This window comes from Trifolium pratense, linkage group LG2 (genome assembly GCF_020283565.1).
Source record: "Trifolium pratense cultivar HEN17-A07 linkage group LG2, ARS_RC_1.1, whole genome shotgun sequence".
NCBI lineage: Eukaryota > Viridiplantae > Streptophyta > Magnoliopsida > Fabales > Fabaceae > Trifolium > Trifolium pratense.
The window spans coordinates 44,478,106-44,502,792 of NC_060060.1; the positions used below are offsets into that span (position 1 = coordinate 44,478,106).

The 24,687-nt window shown below is 31.1% G+C and overlaps 2 protein-coding genes, 2 long non-coding RNA genes and 1 pseudogene across 4 annotated transcripts; 3 read left to right on the top strand and 2 right to left on the bottom strand.

The window, feature by feature from the left end:
- Window positions 1-2,626: 2,626 nt before the first annotated feature.
- Window positions 2,627-6,687, top strand: LOC123906166. The gene is made up of 3 exons (XR_006808786.1): window positions 2,627-2,664; window positions 2,795-2,857; window positions 6,026-6,687. It is a non-coding gene; the product is annotated as an uncharacterized LOC123906166 (long non-coding RNA).
- Window positions 6,688-10,011: 3,324 nt separating this feature from the next.
- Window positions 10,012-11,309, bottom strand: LOC123906167 (heavy metal-associated isoprenylated plant protein 39-like). Its single transcript, XM_045956020.1, has 3 exons — window positions 11,157-11,309; window positions 10,915-10,990; window positions 10,012-10,498 (listed from the first exon to the last, which is right to left on the bottom strand). The coding sequence occupies exons 1-3, from the start codon at window positions 11,160-11,162 to the stop codon at window positions 10,203-10,205; spliced, it is 378 nt and encodes a 125-aa protein (XP_045811976.1). The 5' UTR covers window positions 11,163-11,309; the 3' UTR covers window positions 10,012-10,202.
- Window positions 11,310-12,266: 957 nt separating this feature from the next.
- Window positions 12,267-18,366, bottom strand: LOC123906168 (annotated as a pseudogene).
- LOC123906169 lies at window positions 14,117-16,012 on the top strand. Its single transcript, XR_006808787.1, has 3 exons — window positions 14,117-14,203; window positions 14,956-15,108; window positions 15,779-16,012. It is a non-coding gene; the product is annotated as an uncharacterized LOC123906169 (long non-coding RNA).
- A 3,267-nt stretch (window positions 18,367-21,633) lies between the features above and the next one.
- LOC123906170 (heavy metal-associated isoprenylated plant protein 39-like) lies at window positions 21,634-22,687 on the top strand. Its single transcript, XM_045956021.1, has 3 exons — window positions 21,634-21,757; window positions 21,930-22,005; window positions 22,146-22,687. The coding sequence occupies exons 1-3, from the start codon at window positions 21,752-21,754 to the stop codon at window positions 22,376-22,378; spliced, it is 315 nt and encodes a 104-aa protein (XP_045811977.1). The 5' UTR covers window positions 21,634-21,751; the 3' UTR covers window positions 22,379-22,687.
- The last annotated feature ends 2,000 nt before the right edge of the window (window positions 22,688-24,687 follow it).

Sequence of the window (24,687 nt, forward strand, 5' to 3'; positions counted from 1 at the left end):
ATTATTGTGGGATTTAATTGGATGTAAGTGGGTGATGTGGATTAGGGTTAAGATGGATAGTAGGAGAACTATCTAGGAATTATATTATTATTATTATTATTATGAGTCAGGATCCGTTGACACCAACTAGTTTGACACCAAATGTTACACCTCTCAATAACGTTTTAACCGATATAAATTTTATAAAATCCACCGTTGGATTGAAAGTTTACATCATATAGATCATTTGTGTAAAATTTCAGACAAATCCAAAATCATTTGATATGTTATTGAGATACATCAAAATTAACGGTTTTTGTATTTTTTTAAATGCCGTTAATCTTTATGTGTCTCAATAGCATATCAAATGATTTTGGATTTGTCTGAAATTTTACACAAATGATCTATATGATGTAAACTTTCAATCCAACGGTGGATTTTATAAAATTTATATCGGTTAAAACGTTATTGAGAGGTGTAACATTTGGTGTCAAACTAGTTGGTGTCAACGGATCCTGACTCTATTATTATTATTATTGTTGTTGTTGTTGTTGTTGTTTTGGGTTATTATCCATTTTAATTTTTATTTTTTTTTATTTTGTGTATTTTATTGTTTTTTGTTCACAATAGTTAATGTTTTTGCTAATAATCTTTTGTCCATTCTTTATTTTATTGTTTTTTGTTAATCAAAACTATAACATCTTGTGACATCAATTTTTGGATAATTAGAGAAGCATAATTCTTTATTATTTATTATGAGATTTATATAATATAAAAAAATAGAGATGAGAATGATATAATATAAGGAAGTGATGTGGCATTATTGTGGGATTTAATTGGATGCAAGTGGGTGATGTGGATTAGGGTTAAGATGGATAGTAGGAGAACTATCTAGGAATTATATATATAGATATGTCCCGTGTATGATTTTTTATATAAATTATAATCTATTCTATATCTATACTATATATACATGAGTTTTGGTGTGGACTTTTCATCATAGTTTTAAAAACCGGACCGGCCGGTCGGACCGGTCCGGCTGGGAACCGGAAGGTTTGATGGGTCGGTTTACTCACAGAACCGGTTAAGCAAATAGACCGGAGAAAACCGGCGTGACCCGGCCGGTTCGACGGTCAAACCAGTAAACCGGATAAACCGCCCGCACAATGAACCGAACCGGTTTTATGTTGGTTTGAAAATTTGATAAAAATTTCAATAATTATGCTGGCAGGGATTTGAACCTCTGCATGCACAGCAAACATCCTTACCACTAGGCCAAATCAATTTATGTGATAAAAATACATAAAACTTAAATATATTTAATAGTTTATTTATGAAACATGTGCTATGATATTGGTACCACCTAATTTTTTTTTTCTAATCATCTCATGTCACATATATCCAATTTTTTTTTAAAGACATATATTTAATAAGTATTGATAAAATACATAATTTAATTATTTTATTTTTTAAAATGTATGAATTTTTATTATTTATTTTATAGATTAATTTTTATTAAATTTTATAATTATGAAACTTAAGATTTGAATTTTTGTATTGACCGGGTTAGCAGTTATGCGGTCCGACCAGTGACCCACTGGTCCGACCATTGACCTAGTGACCCAATGCTTTGGCCGGGTCGATCACCGGTCCGGGTTTTAAAACATTGCTTTTCATAGTACTAATGATTTTTTTTAGTAACAACAAAAATCTTTTATTAACAAACTCATTATAACATAAAACACATTTTTTTAGCAGCAAAAATTTTTTATTAACAAACTGACCATAACACAAGGCACGTGCCTGCCTGACCCGCTAGTTATCAATAACAAGGGTCATGTTAACTTGTGCCCTAAGGGCACATGTTAAGCTACATAAAAATAGAAATATAACATTTAATGATATAAAGAATTTAATGTTTAGATAATTAAATACACCACAAGTTCAATAATTTTTTTCCACATTTATCTAATTTATTTATTGATGAGAAAAATTATTCCGTTGCTTAAAAAAAAAAACTGTTTTTGAATGCACATGCGTGTTGATTTATTTATTTTTGATATTGAAGTCTGATATTATAAAAAAGACAAGAGAAAATTTATTTAGAATAAATTCACGAAACTGATGTTAGTCTTCGTCAGCCTAAGCTTGCTATTTTGGAATAGCCAAGACTCATTTTTGGATTGGACCGTGTCACCCAAACAAAATATGGCTGCGCGGTACATATATACCATGGACACGCAGACCGTCAGATTTCACTAGTGCGGTAATCCGCCTAAACCTGTCTCCCGTGACAATGTCTAATAGAAGGTTCTAGGTCCTCGAACCTATAATATGTCGGAGTATGTGCATGTACTACCATTCCCTAGGTCAACCATTCAAACGGTGGAAATTTAATGATCCAAAACAACCTTACAATTTAGATCTCGAAAAAGGATAAATTGAAAATAAATCTTCTAAAAATTAAATAAATAAAAATTAAATTAAGAATGATAGTTTTGTTTCCTTTATCGTCGCTGATGATAATAGACTTTAATATTATCCATTACAAAAATATTTCCCTAAAAAATATAAAATTATATATACCAAATACTTACAAAATAACATTTATATTTATATATATATATATACCAAATACGTACGAATTAAGCGCATCACATTCTTCCCAGCCGAAAACACCTTCAGGTACTGTGTTCTTTCATGCACTCATATTTGTATGTTTTTGTACTTCTGTTTTATGATTTTTGCCATGAAATTAAAATAGTACTACAATTCAATTCTTTATGAATTAATCCTACCACTTGTTTTTCTGCAGTATACTTTTGCTCAACTTTAGATTGAAAAGAAAGTTTTTATTATTTCATCACTATTTTATAAGGTAAGCATGTTGATTGCCTTGAATTTGTTTGTGTTTTTGCCTATTAAGCACGAATAAGAAACGGACACGACACTGATGATAAATTGAGTAAATATCATTCATGGTAATCGTAAGTGTCGATGCCAAATTAGTGTTGAACACCGGTGTGCTTTGAAGCACGGATTCCGTCATGGATACCTGACACGATATGGACACGTCGACACCGCTAATGTATGTAAAATACACATGATACCAACACCGCTACATATTTTTTAAAGATCCAAATTGATAATCCAAATATATACATGTGCATCTAAGTTGAACAATTTATTTCCTTAAAAATTAAAACAATATATGTTATTATTTGACTTTTATTTATCCATCTACTAGTCACAAGTGTATTACTATTAGTGTTGAACACTGGTGTGTGTTCGATACCAGAAAAATTAGGTGTGTTCGATACCTTAAAAAATTAGGTGTGTTCTGGTATCGAACACACCTAATTCGAGGAGTGTCCGTGCTTCATAGATTTTTTTCTATTGTGAATTTATTTTTTCAACTTCTACAATATCAGAGATATAATTAGCTAGAACTTAGTTGGTTAGTTACTAGTTTGTTAGTCTATATATAGAGTATAATCACCTTTGTAGTTAATTGATAGCAACAATTCTACAAAAGCTAGCAGAAACATGGAGACAGTATTCAAGAAACCATTCATGAAAAATTTCCCTTCTTGCCAGAATCTCAACAGTCCCATGTCTATTTTGAATCACTCCATGATATCCATCAACCTAAGCCTTTAAAAATACACACATGTAGTATTATTACCATCATAATATAGCATAATCCAATATAACTAAATAAAAATCACACCCTGCATCATATATACTGTCAAACTATGAAACACTGACACGAGACTGACACCGAAAAATAAGTACCAATAATGATTTAAGAAAATAGAAGGGATTAACATGTGTTGAAGTCGTATCAGTGTCAGACACCGGTCACAACTGTCATAGAACAGAACATCAGTAGGTATGTTTGATCTCATATCCAGCTTTTAATAAGAAAATCGTCCCTCTATTCGGAATATGTTCAGTAGGATCATCAACAATTATCTGCACGTGTATTATACCGAATGCAGTTATTGGAATTCTATCCACCATAGCTCCTAAAAATCTATGTTGCACCGCCACTTTATTCAAAGATGTCCGAGATGCGACACTGACACATGTAGTTACATTCAATCACTTCTTTTTTCTTAAATTGTTACCATTGTCGACGTGTACATCAATGTTGTGTCTGGTGTCCGTGTCTGTTTTACCGCTTCATAACTAAAAGCTGCACTTGACAGATCCATACTTTTCTTCTTCAGTGAACTATTTGCCCGTCTTGTTATCTCTATGTGGTCAGTCAGGCACCCTGTTACAAATTTTAGCAGGTGGCATCTGTTAGGAACACAAAAATTAGATTGTAAAGAAAAACACTTTCAAGGGTTTTCACCTTCACAATAGAGAATACTATTCACAATTACAATATTCAAAGATGGTCTCTTTATAACCCTCAATTAACTAACTACTCTAACAACTCATAACTATTTTAACTACTCCGAGTTCCGTTTATTCAATATCCTAACAATACGCCCCTCCTCAAAAAAACCTTGTCCTCAAGGTTGACATAATAGATAATTGGCTCAATGGCTTCTCTTTTCCCTTTAACATAATCTTCAAAAATGAAGTGTTACCACCTTGCAGCTTGCTCCATTTAGAGTGTTGCCTCCAGTATTCCACAAATGTAACTCTCCTTTTTAATGTTGTCACTTGTATTCCAAGGACAAAGACCTATTCATAACACCAAGCATATAAATCTGCCTCATAAACACCCTCATCATAATTATCAAACTCAAGCTACAAATGATTAGGTTCCTCCTTTCTTCTTTGTTCGACAAAGGTCCAACAACACAGTCACCACCATGGGATCACACGGCTCTATCTTAACACCAAGCATATATAAATCTGCCTCATAAACAACTGCACAAGAAGGTGTTTGCAGTAAGTGCAAACTTAGTTTGGAACTTCCTCACTAGCTTTAATCCATTTGGCAGAAAACTCAGTCACTCTATACATAATTGGTGCTTCTATTTAAGACTCATATCCATCCCTATTATAGGGATCCTTTGCCGTAGGCCTGATTTGCTTCAACGGCAACACCAAACGAATTTGCCAAGATGATGATCTGCCCATCAGAAGGTCTTGCGTCAAGGGTGATGCGCAAACATGATCAGCTTGTCATCAGAAAATGGTGTGCGTCGGAGAAGGAAATAACAAAGATGACAAACACGCCGGAGGGACTTGCAGTGGCGATGCGTACACACGGAAAACAACGAGTAAACCAGAACGGTCCACATTGAGGATAACACTCTATGAAACACTGTCACTTCGACCCCAGTAAAAAATTTCAAAAAATTGAGTTAATTGAACGTAAGAGGAGTACTAGGGTCACACCTTCTAACACACTCCTTTAAACACACTCCAACCAATTAAGGCCACATCATCCATTTTTTTATTTCTTACCTTGTAACCGGTTGAGCAAGTTGGATAGTTATCTTGTCTTTTTTCTTTTTAATATTTTATTATTTAAATTGTAAATTTTTCATCTTCCACATTCATGCTTTTCAAATTGCAGCCTTGTTATCATGTAAACTTTTGTCTTCCACTCTCACGATGAACAAAAGCACATCAGCAACAACAATCAACTAAAATTTTAGAAAAACAACATTGGAAACAAAACACCAGACACGCAACCGAACAGCAGACCGGCTGAAGAGTTATACAAATCATCTTAGAAAAAAACTAGGGAAAACTAATATATTCTTAAAAAGCTTATTCGAATTGAATTTGAATATCGATCAAATATTCTGATCGATCCTTTCGTAATCTAATGCAAATCCTGCATCCATAACAACTGTATGTTATTTATTACTCCATATACCTTATGAATCTATTTTATGAAGGGTTAATTTTTTTCATCCATATTTGTTGGTCAATGAATTTCATAATAATCAAAACAAAAACTATTATAGAAGTACCAGACAATATTATAATGTGACATTTATGTGATTTATTAAATATAATATTTTAAAAATGTGACTATTTTGCTGCTAACTTTGAATGTTAGATATGACTGCAGAATATATTGTAGATAAACAACCTATGATGAAGACATCAATGCATAGTGAAAGTGAACAAGAAGTAGATATAATTAGTACCTTGCCTGATTCTATTGTAACACACATCATGGAATTCTTGGTGACTAAAGAAGCTGTACATACCAGCATTTTGTCCAAGAGATGGAAGCACCTTTGGAAATCGCTCGCTATTTTGATAATTAACAGTAATCAATTTGACAAGGCTGAATTTTTCAAGAAATTTGTGCTCAAGGTTTTGCAACACCGCGATTACTCTAGTGCCTTGCGTAAAATTGTAGTCAAGCATAACGGGCATATTCACTTTCATATTTTGGCCAAAATAATCAATTATGCAGTATCATACGAAGTGGAGCAATTCAAACTCGACACATTCCTTCGTAATGATGTACGTAATATGTTGCTTTTTCACCCCTTGTTTTACCTTCAGTCTCTAAAACGTCTTGATGTGTCACTCCGTAAATCTGGTTGGATAGCTCAACTTCCGGTAACTCTAGACCTTCCACAATTAGTATATTGTCAATTACGACATTTTTCCTTTACTTCAAGTGATGATAAAGATTTTTCCAATCCCTTCTTAAATTGTAAGAAGCTTCGTACTTTAGTCATCGACAATTGCAATCTAAGTAACGGGAAAATCCTTTGTTTGGTTAGTGATAAACTTGTTAATCTAACCATCCGATTCTGCTTTTATTTTTATAACCCTTTCAAAGTTACAATATATGCCCCTAATCTAGAAGCATTTACTTTCGCGGGACGTCTAAATTCTACCAATAATCATGAAATCTTTGAGCATAACTTGGATTTTATCGGAGAAGCAAACATCGACGTTTTGTGCCATTCATCTATACCCGGGGTTGAAGAGACCTTGAAGAATTGGTTCAGAAGGATCAGTAATGTACACTCATTGTCACTTTGCTTGCAAACTCTTGAGGTATACTTTAAATTATTAGTATATTTTTTCAATTAATTTTTTTTTTGAACAAGATTTTTTTAATTAATTAATCATATTTACTTTAAATATTTGTTATTAAATGTGTGTCTTAACATTTGATGTGCATGCAGGGTCTTTCTCACATTCCTGATTTTCCCTATATAGAATCAATGGGATTTAGTAAATTGAAGTCAGTGATTGTTAGACGGTTTGCTGAAACAGTGCCTCTACCAAAAGGTGTATTGGACTACTTACTTCAAGATTCTCCACTTGCAGAATGTAGAATCATTCAAGGTAATAATATTAATCATATGTTTGGTATCACGACAGTGCATATCAAAATTATGGTGATCCATGATGATTTTATTTGTTGGTTTCACAACCAGTATCCGGTCCACTGAACCGCTTAATCTGATTTGAGGGTCTGTTCCAGCAACAAGTTGCGGGAGATCAAACCGTGGTCATTTCTACCAAACTTATGCATAACAAAGTCTAGCGTTGTTCAGTCTATTTCCGCCCTACTTACGAATTATGCCCTTCAATGCTCACTTATATTTTTTCGTTTCATCGGCTTAAATTGGAACTTACCAATTTTTCATTTTTCTTTGTTCAACTACATAGGAGAGCCGTTGTACTCCGAGACTTATGATTTAACGTAAAAATCATTCGTTACAATTTGCAAAGCATATTTCTTCTTTGAGGGGTAAATTATATCTTGAAGAAGCATATTTGTCGGCAACATGTTTACCGTGAAGCTAATCAAGTGGCTGATCAGACTATTTCTTTAGAAATGTTTAATTCATCTTGGAGAATTCAGGTTGTATTACATTATTTAGAGATTTATAGTTTGCTTTGAGTCTTATGCTCCTTTTATTTTTTATCAGTCCCTAAACTATTAAAATACTTCGATTTAATAAACTATTTTGTGTTTTTGGGCAAGGAAGTCCGAAACTTTGTGTTTGGAAAACTATAATAAGTTGTGATTATAGTAAACTCTCTTGGACATACAAGGGGGACCGTACTACTTTCGTTTGTGAGAGGAACCGGTACAAAAACTTTGTGTTTTTCTTCTCTCCTCTCTCTCTCTTTGTGTGTTATTATTCCGCTGCACTTAACTCTGTTTTGTAGAACACACAAATAATTTTAGAAAAGCAAAGCACAATTCTATATAAATTTCTACCTACTTTAATTTAATTTCACTTATATTTTAACAATATTGTATAACAAATTTCTAGCTACTTTAATTTATTCTATATAAATTTTTTACCTAAGTATAATAATCACTAACAACAGGATAATTAGTAATCATTGATTAATATAAAAAACATACGGGAAAAGTATTTGTCAGTGATACAAAAAACAATTTGGCTAAAAAAACTATTATGTTGAACATGAATATGTATGTAAAATTAATATACAAGATTATGTCCGGTGGAATATCAGTTACTTTCTACTGATGACATTGGTTGGGTTTACAATTACTGAAACCTGATAACCAGTGGAATTTTCTGGAATCCATATATAAAGAGATACATAGTTTTGGTCGGACTTTTCACAATACCAACAATATCCTTGATTTTTTTAGTAGCAATAAAAATATTTTATTAACAAACTCACCATAACATAAGACGTATATTTTTTTTTGCAGCAAAAATCTTTTATTAACAAACTCACCAGAACATAAGGCATATCTTTTTTTAATTGGACATAAGTTAGAGCGTTTATCTGGCCCGCTAGTAATAATAAGTTAAATATATTAATTTGAGTGCTTTTTTTTTGATGAAACTGGTTCGAGGGTCAGTTCTGACATCAAGTGGTTCTAGCCCCCTCCCGGTCGTAGTTGCGGGGGATCGAACCGTGGTCCTCCCTACCAAGTTTAGCGCCAATCACCATTGAACCAACTAACGATTGATATAATGCTTTGTGTACAACATTTAACGATATTACTTAATCACATTGGTCAACATTTTTTTTTGTTTATAACTCTCTGGTTCCTAGGGGAAAGGGGCTTAAGTAGTCCAGAGTTCGGCTGCGAGGTAAGTAAAGTCTGACCAAGAAATTGTTCCATCCAGGAATAGAACCCGGGTTCTCCCGAAATCCGTCCTTTTTGGTGAAACTCATTAATCACATGAGCTCAATGACTTGTGTTGGGTTTTTGTATGTTGGTTACATTTTGCAAAAACATATTTTAGACAAGTGTTGAGACATATGTGCATACATCAAGTGTTGAGACAGATGTACGTACATATGGAACTACACCTGTGTAGTCTGACTGCGCGCCAGCTAGCGTTATATTTTTATATGCAATCTTTCGAAAATTTACTTGAAGAATTGTTTCGTGCTTACTTATACAACAAGGCGCACATGGTTTATTAGTCTTCAGAAGGCGACTGTATTAGGTTACTTGGACCTCAAATATTATATAAAATTAAGGAATCAAAGATTTAATTTTATAATATAACCTCTGAAGATTTTCTTGGAGCAAAATATTAATGGTTCAAGGCCCACGAAGGTTTTGCTATATAAAGGGTGCTGCTAACCCTGTTTTAGTAACCGAAACCGAAGCTGAAACAAAATAACAAAGATGTAGTCTTTTAGGGTTTCATGTATTTGAGCAACTCTTTAGGAGAGTTGGTGTAAGTGAACCACTCGGGTTGTGTGATGGTCACTATGTCCTCACTTAGAAACCTGTAGGTAATGAGTTGAGTATTATACTTGAAGGAAGCTTGTAAGCAACTCCAAATTGTTAACTTAGTCAAGGGTGTTGGCTGGGTATTTGTCATGGAAGTTTGTCTTCTTGTTTATTCAGAATTGTTCTATTGATCCAATCGCTGTCTGTGATTGAAGAGGCAGTTTTGGAGGACATTGTCTAGTTGACATGATTCTTAATTATGGCCGGCGCAAGATCCTCTTTCTAAGCATAGTTAGAGTGAGATGAGTAGACTCTGGATTTTTTTCCTTACGTACTAACCGACTCTAAATTTCTTATAAGGTAAAAGTTAAATTTGTTATTAAATCTAAAAATAAAAATATATGTAACATGAGACAATGAACTTCCAATTGTTTCCATTATTTTACTAGTTAAATTTGGATGTAGGATTTTTTATCGTAGAGAATCTAAATTCATGGTAAACCACTCATATATATATATATATATATATATATATATATATATAAGGGAAAAAATCCATAAAAAATAAGAAAATACAACATTCTCTCTTAATATTTTAACATATGACACATCCAACAGGATCTTGTTCCACACTTGCAATAGAGGAATATTGAGTGTATTGAGGTTGTTGCATTTGATAATAATAAAGTGGATAAGTTTCAAGTAATTTAATTTGATCTTTGTTCACATTTGGCTTAGATTCTTCCTTCTTTTTCTCATCTTTTGCAGGTCCAGCAGAAACTATTTCAGTATGACACCACTTCCTTAGTTTGCTCACTGCATACACTGGATCAATTTCTCCAATTAAGGTTAATTTTTGGTCTTTCATGTCTACAGAAACTGATTCAATCCCTGCAAAATAATATGTAATACAATTTTAGCAAAAAAATTAATGATATCTCAATATTATATTATTTAGATTATTTTATATTTATTTCAAAGAGTTTAACAAAACTCATACATTAGTTGTTTCTTTTATTCATAAATTTGTGTGGTCTCTTGATTTGGTCACTCACAAAATTGAAAAAAAGATAGAAAGAGAAAAGAATAAAATAATGTGTATTTTTAAATAATTAAATAATATGTATTTTTCTGTGAGTGTGATCAAATATTGTGATCAAATACTTGTGACCATTTAAGTATTTTTTTTGAAAATATATTTACACTAAAGGTACATACCAATTAAATCTATATTATATTTATATATAGTATGTTTTCTCATTTATTGAAATCAAATATTGAAACTAGACATATATAATTGACATTACCTGAAAGGGCAGATCCTGTCTTCATAGCTTTTTGCTTGATTCTATCATCATATAAATCCACCTTCAATACTACTTTCTGTAACAAAAGAGAGCAAAATATTTTAGATTCAATTCAAAGCAAAAAATTAATAGTAAAAAAGGGAATTCAAAGCAATAATAATAATAATAGAATAAAACTAAGAGAAAACTAAGCTTATGATGAAGGAGAAAAGAAATTGATCACACATGAATCTAGTTCTTACCATCATTTTTTGTGAAGCTTAATTATGATGACCAAGTAATCCAAATTGTATAGAATTTGAAGAGGAAAAGAGTGTGAGATGAAGTTGTGAAGTGAAGATGAGATTTGTGCAATATTTAAGTAGTAATAAGTCAACCCTAGTCAAGGAATTGGAAAGTAGTGTGGTCCACTTTAATTAATTTGTTTGTTTCCAAACGCGGCAATGGTTCTTTCTTTGTATCTTCTTCATTTTGTCCCCACATCTTTCCTTCTTAGAAAGTGTATAGTTAGATGAACAATTCAACAATCATTAACATGAATGATAGTAAGCTTCTAGGAAGATCGATGAATGATAACTCATAGGAGTAGCTCATTAAAAAGAATGGAGCAAAACTTAATTAAAAAGTGACAATCTCATAAAAACACACTTTAATTTTCCATTAAAACTAGTAACTTATTCCTGCTAAATCACGAGTTGCGCATGGAGGGGTGTGTCTGTTAAGAAGTATATTTAGACGGATTTGTTTGTATTATGTATTTAAATTAGAAGAATGTTAACGTGTGTCTTATAATACATGTTTTGTGTTTTTTTGACATGTCTTAAGAAAATAAATGTAGGAATTATTTTAGAACTTAGTAATTAACTTTTTAAGCATTATATTTCTTGCATGCAGAATTTCTATATTAAAAACATTAACATGTGTCCTTGTATATTAAAATACATTACTTTTATTATTATTATTATTATTATTATTATTATTATTATTATTATTATTATTATTAATGTTGTATTGAATTTTGTTGTGTTTGTCTTGAATTATTGGGAACAAATAATTATAAAAGTAAATGACGAAAATAAAAGTGTAGAAATAAATTGTTTAGAAATAAAGTTTATGTCAAGCGCAGTACAGCTGAATTTGTCTTGTCAAGTTCCTAATGTTTTAACAAATCAGACACAATTTTTTTAGTGTATTTTTCTGAACTATTTTCCAGTGAACAATAAAATATATACTTTTTTCCATATATTTATAAATGTATATTCTTTTTTTTTTTTGAACCATATAAATGTATATTCTTATACATATAAAAAATAGTAAAAATCAGCCACTAGGATTCTATCTCCTTTTTTTTAAAATGGCATCAGGATTCTCTTTTTAATTCTTACTACATATCAAACATAGTAGAAATCTTGAATATAGAGTGGTTGTTGTACATGATAATAGAATGGATAAGTTTCAAAGGGTTTATCCTCTGACTTTTTCTCCTCTTTTGGTTTTGAAGGTCCAACTGAAACTACTTCAGTATGACAAAACTTTCTTAGTTTAGAAACTCACTACTAGAAAAATCTTAAATACCGACGGAATTTAGAGACAGAATTTATTTCTTCTCTAATAGAGACGAAATTAGAGACGGAAAAAAGCTGTTAGAGACCAAAATTAAAATATATGTATTAGTCACGGATTTTAGAGACAGAAATTTCTGTCTCAACAAAGTTTTGTCTCTAAATCCGTCTCTAATTTATTATTTTTATAATTATAATTGAAAACAATAGTTGGAGACGAAAATTAGAGACAGATTTTTTCCGTGTCTAATAGTTTTCGTCTCTATATCCGTCTCTAATTAGTCAACTTGATATTGAAATAGTCAAACATTTGTCAGAGACAGAATTTATTCGTCTCTGAATTAATCTGTCTCTAGAATCCGTCTCTAAACGAAATAACATTGAAAATTCATCCCGCCATAAATTTCACGCCAGTTTTTTTATTGCCCGCTCAAAATTTTAAACAAAATGATTTATTTTATTTTTTTTATAATTAGACTTTTTTAATGTTATAAAACACATTTTCCTGAGTCACAATTTCCCCTTTCTCTTCACGATGACTTAACGCTCACAAACTCATTAACTCAGTCCCTTTCCTTTTTCCGCTGATCTAACTCTGTCGTTCAAACTCAATATGCTAACTAGTCACGATTTCATTTTCTATCACACGTTATCACCACCGCCAGTCACGATTCTCACCACCTTCGATCACAATTCAAAGGTAATGCTCTTCTCTTAAGTTTCTTGATGTTTTCTTTCTCACCCATCTCTTAGATTTCTACAATATTTTGGGAGGCATTTTTAGTGGAGGGTTTACAAAACCTTGAAAATTGAGGGGAATAAAAGAGAAACTCTCGAATTCTTTTATTAAATTTCAGGGGTTTGTTTTAGAGTGCATTTGTACTCTAAGCTTTAAAAATAATAATTTTGTTTTAAAATATTTTATAAAATTCTAAAGATAATTTCCGTTCGTTTACTATCATAAATTTTTATTTTTTATTTTTAAATGTGAAGCACCTAAGTTCCTTATTTTAAAAAAAAAAATATATTCTAAAAAAACTATTAATATTAAATTTTTATTTTAAAATTAAAAATAAGACTTTAAAAATCTATTACAAACACTATAAAAATAATAAAATAACTTTTTTTAAAAAATAAATAATTATTTTCTTAAAAAAATCTAAAACAAATTCCCTCTAATCTCTGCAAATACGGAGTAAAAACTAAAAACAAATTCACCAAGCGCTCTCCAAATTTTGGTTTCCCCGCTTTTCACTTTACTTTTCCCCCTCTTTGCTTTCAATTTTTTCGTCTTTCTTTTGCAGTTACTCTTAAACCTTTTGCTCTCAGATCATTCTTTCCCAAAATTATTAAAAAGAAAAAACCTTCTTTCCCAATCTCTCTTCGAACCTGAAGTATATACCTCTCCTTTCAAGATCCGATCAATCCACTGCTTTGTCGAAGCTTGATTGGAACATTAACGGCAAATACAACTTATTACGCGATGGGACCATGACAACGCTGATGGTTCAGGTTTTCTCTCTTTTCTCGTTAAACAATAGATCTAGGTTTTCTGAGTTTACAGTTTTTCTATTAGTAGGCCCTTTCCTCTTAATCTCTTATACCCTAAAACATCCAGGAATGCAAGAATTGCTGCCGCGTAAGCTAAGAGGAGAATAGAAAGTTCGGTAGAACACATATTTGAAGAGGTTTTGGGCGTTAGGGTCAGATTTCGAACGACAACAATGGTTTTCTTCTTCCTCGACTCATCTTCCTTTATATTTCTACGATTTTCATTTGGTATTTCTCAAAATCTGTAGATTTTGTTTTTGGATTTAATATTCTTAGATCACTAGCTATCTATCAAAAGTTTAGGGATTTTTTGGTTTTACATTATGATTCTTACTGTTCTTCATGTTGTTTGCTTACTCTGCTTGTTTAAAAATTATTCAGTGTCTGTGTACTATACTCTGCTGTACTGAATAATTGTTAATAAATAGTTGGTTTCGGGTGTGTTGCTGAAATTGGGATACAGGTTAGTGAAGTTTCAACCTTGTTTTGATTGAAAAAAAAAAAGCATTTTGATATGAAAATCTAGGTGAATTAAATTTAGAATGTGGGAAGATGGTTTATTGATTATTGGATTGGTTTTGACATATGATAACCATATGCCTTGATGAGCAACATTGTTTTGATCAAGTTTCGTTAATTCATTTTCCACCGATAATATTTGATAATATTTTTTGATCTCTCATGATACCTTATGATTTCCCGTTTTACTTTGCTTGTCTCATGATACCTTATGATATCTCTCGGCAATCATACAAATAACTTCAGAAGTTGAAGGCTCTCTTATCTGAGGTGGTTGATTGTAGTGTCTATGTGACATGTTAGCTAGACCGGTACTAGATTGCAATGATTCTAATTTTGTTATTGATTTTATTATCATGTATCTACCTTGTTTGTCTAAATTAATGTTTGAGTGGTCAATGCATTGCAGATCATTAGCCGTGAAGGATGAGATATTCTGCTTGTTTGAAAGAGCTCTAGACAATTTAGGGAGCTTGAGACAACAATATGGACTTTCCAAATCTGGAAATGGCGTAGACGGAAGATCCACTGCATGTTATGATTTCCATTGCTCCTGCTTCTGGTAAAGGAACTCAATGCCACCTGATCACCAACAAAGTGACCTATATATTATTGACTATGAGTTTGAACCTGATTTAATGTTCCAGAGTTCTCTGTACTATAAATTAGATAAAGCCACCTCCACTGTTCATAACTGACAAACATAAATAAACACTATAATGATTGTCTCTGTTGTCTTTTTTAGTATTATTTGATACAGCATACCTTTGTTAACTTTAACTGATGTCATACTGAAGTTGCATTAGGCTGTCTAGTTATTATATGTATTGGAATTAATAAGATTGAACTATGAGTGAAGGGATCTGATTAGATTAATTTTCATTTAGGATTGTTATCAATTTGAATGCTAATATATGCTAGTATATGACATGTATCCTTTAGCACTGATATATATCATGTTTTGATCTTATGCTTGATACCGTATGTTTTGTGGCATTGCCTTCACTCTCTTAATAGGAACTTTGATAAGTTGTGTTCCTTTCATGTTCTAGAGATTCTATTTTTCTCATGCTGGGTTTTTACTATTGTGACTTCCATAAATAAACTATTATGCTTATTGTTTCTAAGTTTTGTTTTGAAGCTGCATGTGTAGATATCCCTTTTTATCTTTTCTTTAATTATTGGTTCTGTTTTTCTTTTTCCTATTGTAAATGATGTTCCTCTTTTGACAGATTATTTGAAGGATTTATGCAAAGTGAGTGTGTGGAAGAGTGAAGCAACAGAGCAGGTATGGCCAGTAACTCTGCTTCTGGTGAACCTTGTACATGTAAGACTAGTGGAATTTGTTTGTTTGTGTCTATGACTACTTTAACTTTGTGGAAAATGTGAGTGTCAAATTTGTGTGTTTTTGTTTGCTCATTTTTATGAAGTCTGAAATCAATTTTAGTTTTAGTTTTACCTTGTAAGTGTCGTGTATCTCTCATTCTCAAGATAATGAGTTTTTTTTTATTGGTGCTTCACATGCTTAAAATCTTTGGAATGATCCTTGTATCTGTTTGCAGTGAAGAAACTGAATGTTATAGTTTTCAAGGACTAGAGTGATGCACAATTTCTTGAACTGATATCCAACATCTAATAAATTTAGCATGCCAATATTGCAAATGTAGAAAACTATATATTGAATATTGTCATGTTCCAATATTTAATTATCTGTGCTTCTTTCTGGTCAATAATTAGTATCCCAAAACGGGTTTTATACCACAAGCGCCTAACATCTAATTGATCGATATTAGACAATGATTTGATTCTAACCTCCACATAATGTCATTTGGTAAGTATCCTATCATTTGATTATATTATTTTAATAAACCTAAACACTTTTTCAAATTTATACTCTAGACTTCCCAAAGAGTTCCATGACCAAGTGAAGGATACAAGAAGGAAAATTTGTTCCAGACCAACTTAAAAGGTATGCCATTAAAACTTGTCAGCTTCTTTCAAATTCTATATTTTTAATTCACATAATGTTAGTTAGTTCCTACACTTATATGATTTGACAACAATTAATGTAGTTAATTCATGCACATATTATGCTAATTGCGCTAATATTTGATTTTGAATTGGTTTTAGAGAGTTACATAAACTTTGGTAGAGCTAGAGGAAGAGCTAAGAGTTGCTTCTCTACATGATGAGAGGAGATTGATATGCATAAACTAAATTGTTTGAGAGAAACTCTCAAAGAGGTGAGGATAGAAGACAACATAGCCAACAATCTGATGATTGGTTGGAGGCATTAACAAGAAGGGAAACATATTTGGATTAGGATCTCAAGCAGCCACTATCAAAGAATCTTTGAAATCCAGTGAAGTTTAGTTTTAGTTATTTTCCGTTATGTATTTTCGTTAAATCAATTATATGTATTTTTTTGTGTTGGACAACTTTAAGTCTGATATTATTATGTAGTGCCGTAGTAGCGCATTTGATACTTTGTAAGAATGACATACATTTTTATGTTAATTTGCTAATTTGGTGTCGATTTTTTTTTTAATATTCTCACATTCTAGAATTATATGAATTACATAGAGTAAATAAAAATTAATATTTAAAAAATTGTATAAGCATTTATAATTACTAAACAGACAAAAAATAATAATTATTAGACACGGAAAATGTGTTGTCTCTATGGAGACAGAATTCTATGTTTAGAGACCGAATTTTAGAGACATAATTATTTAAATATAGAGACGGATAATTCTGTCTCCAATAGAGACGGATTATTGTGTTTTGAATTCAATGTTTAGAGACAGATTTTTATTTGGTAGTGACGGATAAATTCCGTCTCCAATCAGAGACAGAATATAAAATCCGTCTCTGATAGTTTAGAGACGAGGAAATCAAAGACAGAATCAAATCCGTCTCTAATTCTGTCTCTAACATGTTTAGTGACGGAATATTTGTATTTTAGAGACAGATTTTGCCTGTCGGTATTTAAGATTTTTCTAGTAGTGACTGCCTTTACTGGATCAATGTCTCCTAATAATGTCAATTTCTTCTCTTTCATGTCTATTGATATTGATTCAAGCCCTGCAAAATTATTACAAAATATAATTTTAGTTTAATTAATAATGAACCATTCATGTTATATGGTGTATGTTTTTACAGAAAACACCAATTTGTATTAGCATGCATGTGAAATAAATTATTTGAGCTTATCTCTTTTTTTGTCAGATAGTTTAGTGGTTAGAAAAATTCTACTCCGAATCCTATATATAAAAAGCAATATTCCTATCAACTAAGCTAAGTTCACAATGACTATTTGAGCTTATCTTGTCTTATCATAAAAATATTTGAGTAAATATTTTGTAGAGTTTATGAAAAATAATTTTTCTTATCATAACCCTCCAATTATCAGGAAAATGGACCCATCACAATAGAATTTTTTTTTTTTTTTTGTACAATGAAATAAGTTAATGTATATGAGAATCACTACCTGAAAGGCTAGATGCTGTCTTCATAACTTTTTGCTTGATTTTATCATTATGAATATCAACCTTCAACACTACATTCTGTTAAAAAGTAAATCAAAGAACTATTAATTAAAGCCAAACATACAATTACTTCCATTATTATTCTAAAATACACGAAATTACTTCATGGATGAAAATAGAGTAAATATATTATATGAGAAAAATAAAGAAATGGATTTCATGATTCTAATTTTGACCTTCATTGTTGTTGAACTTAATTTGTGAGCGCTAAGTAAAAATTGTTGATGTGACAATTGCAAAGGAATAAGAAGAGGGGCTAGTCGATGAAGAAGTTTGAGTAGAGAATTGATGATATGAAGTAAGGAACAGAAATGGCAATTATATATATAAGGTAGATAGGAGGATATGAAACACTTAGTTAAGACTTAAGTCAACTAGTCATTTGAAATAATATTGCTTTTTAGTATTAAAATTATTTTAGGATACTTTTTTATTTTTAACCGTGTGAACTGTGAAGTGTGAACAATAACATTAAAGTTTGAATCAACACATTCACATTCTCACGAAAGTTCCCTAATTAATATAAAAAGTTCCCTAAATTAATACTACAAAAATACTCCTAGGTGTTAGTTAAAAATTAATAGTAAAAAAGGGAATCGGTCAAATGATAAAAGTTTGCAATCATTGTTTAACAGAGTACTACAAAAATACTTCTAGTGTGTTAGTACTAGTAGTTAAAAATTGTTTTCTTCTTGCTTCTTAATTTCAAGTCAAGTCAAGTATGTACCAAAAGAAAAATCATAATGTACCAAAAAAAATTCAAGTCAAGTCATGTTTGGTTAGGTAGGAAATAATAAAATACAATTAATTGGAAAGAAATGTTGTTGAAATGAAAATATCTGAGGTATCGTCACCGATTCTCTTGTCTTCAGGCGATTATGTTAAAAAAGAAATTTTGTCATTTAGTTATGTTTTAATTATTTTAAAGGGTAGTATTTATTTTTATTTTTTTACAATGAGAGGATTGAACTCAGAATTTATAGCATACTAGTCAAACCTCTCACTACTAGACGAAACCTAGTGACTTATTTTAAAGAGTATTTAAGTAACTATTTTTGCTATTTTGAGCTTTTAAATTAATAAATGCATAACATAAAGATGAAGGGAAATCCATTAAAATGATAAAAATGGGTAAAAATATCATGATTTCCTAGTTTTTATAGTTCTTCCGAATTTTGATGAAGTTATAGGAGGCTCCGTCAGTGGCGTAGCTAGTCCGAAAATGACACCAACTAATTTGACAGAAAATATTACACATCTCAACAACGTTTTAACCGATATAAATTTTATAAAATCCACAGTTTAATTGAAAATTTATATCATATGGGATCATTTGTGCAAAATTTCAGACAAAGGCAAGACGTGACTATTTATGGTATATTAAAAAATATTTAATATAGAAATATTTTTTAAAAAAATTTGTGCTCTTATCGTATGTTTTTAGGACATCCATTAGCAAGACACAATCTAAAAAATACAATTAATTGAATAGAAGTCGTATTAAATTGAAAATTGGTTCGTTCTCTTAAATACGTGTCCAAATAAAATGGATGGAAATAATAAACGGAATATATCCATGAAGGTCCAAAATGAATACATTAATTAAGTTAATAAAAGATATGAAAAGATGATTAAATTACCTAATTAAGCTTATTTAATGTATTTATTTCATAAAATATTTTATTAACAAAAAGGCAAAATTGCCTTTGAATTGTAGGGGTTTTCGAATCCTAGCGTTCAAATGTATGACATTATGGACTTATAATTATTTTCATTTCTAGCAGGAAATAACAGGGGACTCGATGTCTCGATGGTTGAATTCGAGCGACAGTTAGAGTCAAAGAGACAATTATTCTTTTCAAAGTTGATCAAGAGATCATGGGTTCATGCGCTTGGAGAGCTGGTGAAGCACGTTTCATAGGCAGTTGTTCATTCTCATGTCTATAAATAATAGTTCCTTTAGTTGGAATAAGAGCTACAATTCAGATACAGAAAATTCAGAAAACCCAAAGTATTTTTTTTTTTTTTCGAGAAAAAATGGTTAAGTGAAGAAAATGTATGAATTCGTGAACCATTTCTTTTCTTTGTAAAACTTTTGCATTTTAATACAATTTTTATCATTCCACTGCAATTTATCTTCTGAAATCTTTAAATGGTTCTCTCATTCGAGTTAATCTCTTGCTTGATTTACATTTTTCTTCTGTAAGTTACTCGTTAAATCCTTTTCAAATTGGTTTAATAAATGTTTGTTTTAATGATGAACATTCAAATCAATGCGCAAAACATGTCATAGGATTTACTAGTTGGTCATGCAAGTAATTAATTTAAACTAGCGGTTGTTTACGAAAAACCAGCGTAAACACCCGGCCATTCCAATAATATTTTTGGTAGCTACTGTTTGAGCTACCAGACGACTTATACTAATTTTTAATAGTGATTTTCTTTTCTTTTCTACAAAGCGACTTTATTAAAGAAGGAACTTTGCCACACGTTTGTGTTTCTTGATTATTTCAAAGAAGAGTTATGTACGGCGCTTTTGTGGTTTTGAGTTTTTTTTTTAAGTTTAGTAGTTTAATGACTAAAATTTCCACCTTTAAGGTAGATAAGTGGAATGACCGGAACTCAAACTTTGTCTCCTTTATATATAATATAATATCCTGTTAATTAAGTTAAGCTCACGGGACAATAGTTTTGAGCTTCTAAACTAGAAAAAAGTAAAAAATAAGGGTAAAGTGAAAACGGTAAAAAGAGAAAATGGGCAAAATAGTATGTGTTAAAAAATTTACGGAGTCTAATATTTATACGCATCACAGTAGTCTTAATGGCCAAAACGACATGGCTTGCAAAATTTATCCTTGCTCATTTTTTCTTGATAAAAAAGTATATTTTCAGTCCCTCCATCTCCTAATAAAAACCTACCTTGCAAATTCTACATATATTAAAGAAACATTGTTTGTCCAATTGACGTGTACATTTTATGTAAGGATATTAATAAATGTCCTTTGCTAATTATAGCTACTTCCCTTGTTCCAAATTATAAAGAAGAAACAAAAATTACATTATTTTAAGAAAAATTAAAACATATGGTATTGTGTTGTTGGATCAGGTTGTATGCAGTATGATCCCTTTTTTTATTATGAGAATATTGTATACGATGAATGAGTTTCGGGTTGGGTTTGATACTACCCAAACCCACGCCCATATATTCGGATGCTGTCCGAACCCAAACTCAGTCAACTCGAATTTCGCCCGTTGACTTGGGTTTAAATTCAAGTGCGTCTATCGAGTTTAGGTTTTCCTGCCATTCCTAGTAACTCAGTTAAAAAATCATTACAAACTTTTATCATTTGACCGATTCTTTTTTTGTTGTGAGGGAACTTTCGTGTGAGTGTGATGATTAATCATACTTTAATGTTCACACGGTTATAAAAGTATCTTAAAATACTTTTCAATTAAAAAACAATTATTTCAATTGACTAACTTGACTTAACTATGTGTTTCATATCTTCCTACCTTATAAATAAATGCCAATTCTCATTCTTTTACATCATCACCACTACTTGAAAACACTTCTTCATCAACTAGCCCTTCTTCTTATTCCTTTGCAATTCTCACACTAAAAATTCTAAATTAGCTCTCTCACAAACTTTGACAACAATGAAGGTGAAAATTAGAATAATCAAATTCCTTTCTTTATATTTTCTATCATTTAAAATTCTTTCATGTTTTACATAAATGATGTTTCTATCAACTGAGTTAAGTTCACGGGACTTTCGAGTCTTCTGGGCTGTTTTCATATATACATGACTAATTCTTCTTTTTTTTTTTTAAACAGAACGTAGTGTTGAAGGTTGATATTCATAATGATAAAATCAAGCAAAAAGTGATGAAGAAAGCATCTAGCCTTTCAGGTATTTAATTTCATATATCATATAAATTCTATATAAGCTCAAATAATCTAAATATATTTAAGTTGATTTTTGTGTTAAAAAACACACTTTAGTGGTTCATTATTAATTAAACTAAAATTATATTTGTAATAATCTTACAGGGGTTGAATCAATATCAATAGACATGAAAGAGAAGAAATTGACATTATTAGGAGACATTGATCCAGTAAATGCAGTTTCCAAGCTAAGAAAATTTTGTCATACTGAAATAGTTTCAGTTGGACCTTCAAAACCAAAAGAAGAGAAAAAGTCAGAGGATAAGCCCTTTGAAACTTATCCATTCTATTATCATGTGCAACCACCACAATATATTCAAGATTTCTACTATATTTGATATGCAATAAGAATTCAAGATTTCTAAAGCCTTTTAGTATGTAAAAAACAACTTTTTTTGCTCCACTGTTGTACAAGGTTAAATAATTGAATAAGTTTGGTGCAAATTTTAAGAGAAGGGATGATCTTATTTTTAAATATTTCTCAGTTTTAATGTATCGATGATCAAGGCACATTGAAGTGGCCCAAATCGAGTAAACAGTCACTTTCATCCTCGAAAGTGTCATCCGCTGTCAAACAAGTCCCTGAATCAATGAAAGTTAAAAAAAACTCCCTGAATGTTAATTCCGTTAGTCATTTTAGTCCAAAACGTTAAACATCTGTTAACTTATGATGATGTGTCTCAGAACACGCTGATGTGGCAAGTTGACTGTGTTATTTTTAATATTTTGTTGAATTTTTATGTCCACTTGTGTTTTATTCTAATTAACATTAATTTTAAAAATTAAAAAAAAAAAGTTAAAAGAAGAAATTCATACCAACTATCTACCTTCCAACCTGGAAAATTCATCCAAAGTTGAGAAACATCACAATACTATAAAAATTATCACAATAACAACAGCAATTCGGTTGAACATACATGAACCACCCAAAAATCTATTGACGTGTTAAGGAATGAAGTTTGGATGAAAACATTAGGGGTTGTGATTGAGAGGAATGGTGGCTAGATGGACATGACGGGGGTTACGGCGGTGTAGAACAAGTTGCTGGATCTGGTGTTGATGGAGTAAGGCAAGGTGTTGCTGCAATTCCTTTTTCCCCTTCTCTTGTAGCAATTTAGTAATAACCCTGGTTGGTTCTTCATGGTGCTAGTTTTTTAGGTTGGGTTATTTTGCTTTTAAAACTGCTGGGATTTGTATTTTGAATGAGTATGCTAAGAGCAAGGATGTGGTTGTTGTTTCTAGTAGCAGTTGAGTTTGGAAAATGGGTTCATTTCGTGTGCAAGTTTGATTGTTGATGAAAAATAATTGTTTTTTGTTTTGATTTTTTCAATTCCAATTTATAGCCTTCATTGATGAATCTATGTGACCAAGATAAAATTGAGGTCAAGATTATAGGTTGAATGTGGTACTTGAATAATTTATTATCTTCATTTCATTGAAATGGGGATTATGTTTCTTCTTCTTCATTTCATTGAACGTGGTACTACACTGATGCTTGAATTGATGAAGATTTGTGAGGGAGAGAGGAGGAAGAAGATGAAGAATAATTTTGATTTTCACTGTCAATTTGATCCTTGCATAGGTGGCTGTGAATTTGAATAAAAAATTGTAACATATTGGTCAAATAGTCAAAATTTGGGACATATCATAAAAAACAAACAGAAAAATAACGTTAGGGACTGTTTTGACTAACGGAGGTTCGAATCAGGGACTTTTAAATGTTTTATGTTGATTCAGGGACTATTATGACAGCGAACGACACTTTCAGGGATGAAAGTGGCTGTTTACTCGGCCCAAATCCATTCAAGTTGATATGTAGTGATTGCACGCATTGTCCACGCATTGTCCATGTCCTGGGTTCGAAACCGGTGGCTGGTAAAATTTTCGTCGTTTTTATTATAATCAAAGTTGTTCATTAAAATAAAATTTCTCAAAAACTAGCAGGACACCCGTGCGTCCGCACGGGAGTCGCGGCGTTGCCGCTCCTCACTTGGTAAGATGAAATTTATTGGAAAGTAGATTAAAAGATAAAAAAAATAGAAATGATATAATATTTGGTAAAACAAATAGAAAAAGAACAATGGTAAAACCGATCACCAAAAAACTTTAGGTCTCCATATTAATATAGGAATATAAATATAGATAATGTAGAAATTATGAAGAAAAAAAATAGGCTACCTTATTAATATATTAGTAAAAACATAGGTGTTGAAAAATCACAAAAAAAACTTATGTCCATGTATTAATATGAGTATAAATATAGTCCCGTAAAAATTATTAAAAAATAGGCAAACGTATTAATATGTTAGTGAAAATATAGGTCTCGCAACAATCATCAAAATAATTAGGTCATCGTATTAAATATGAGTATAACCAGTAAAATTGTAAAAAAAATAAATAGACAACTTGATTTTTATTTTATTTTTGTTACAAACAACTTAATTAATATATAATTAAAAGTATAAGTCAAGTAGAAACCACACAAACAAAAAAGTTTCCATATTAATATATGAGTTTAAATATAGATCCCGCAGATGTTATAAAAGAGCGGGCAAGCTTAATAATATGAGTAAAATACATAGGTCCCCATGTACCAAAAAAAAAACACATAGGTCCCCATAAATCACACAAAAGATTAGGTTCTCAT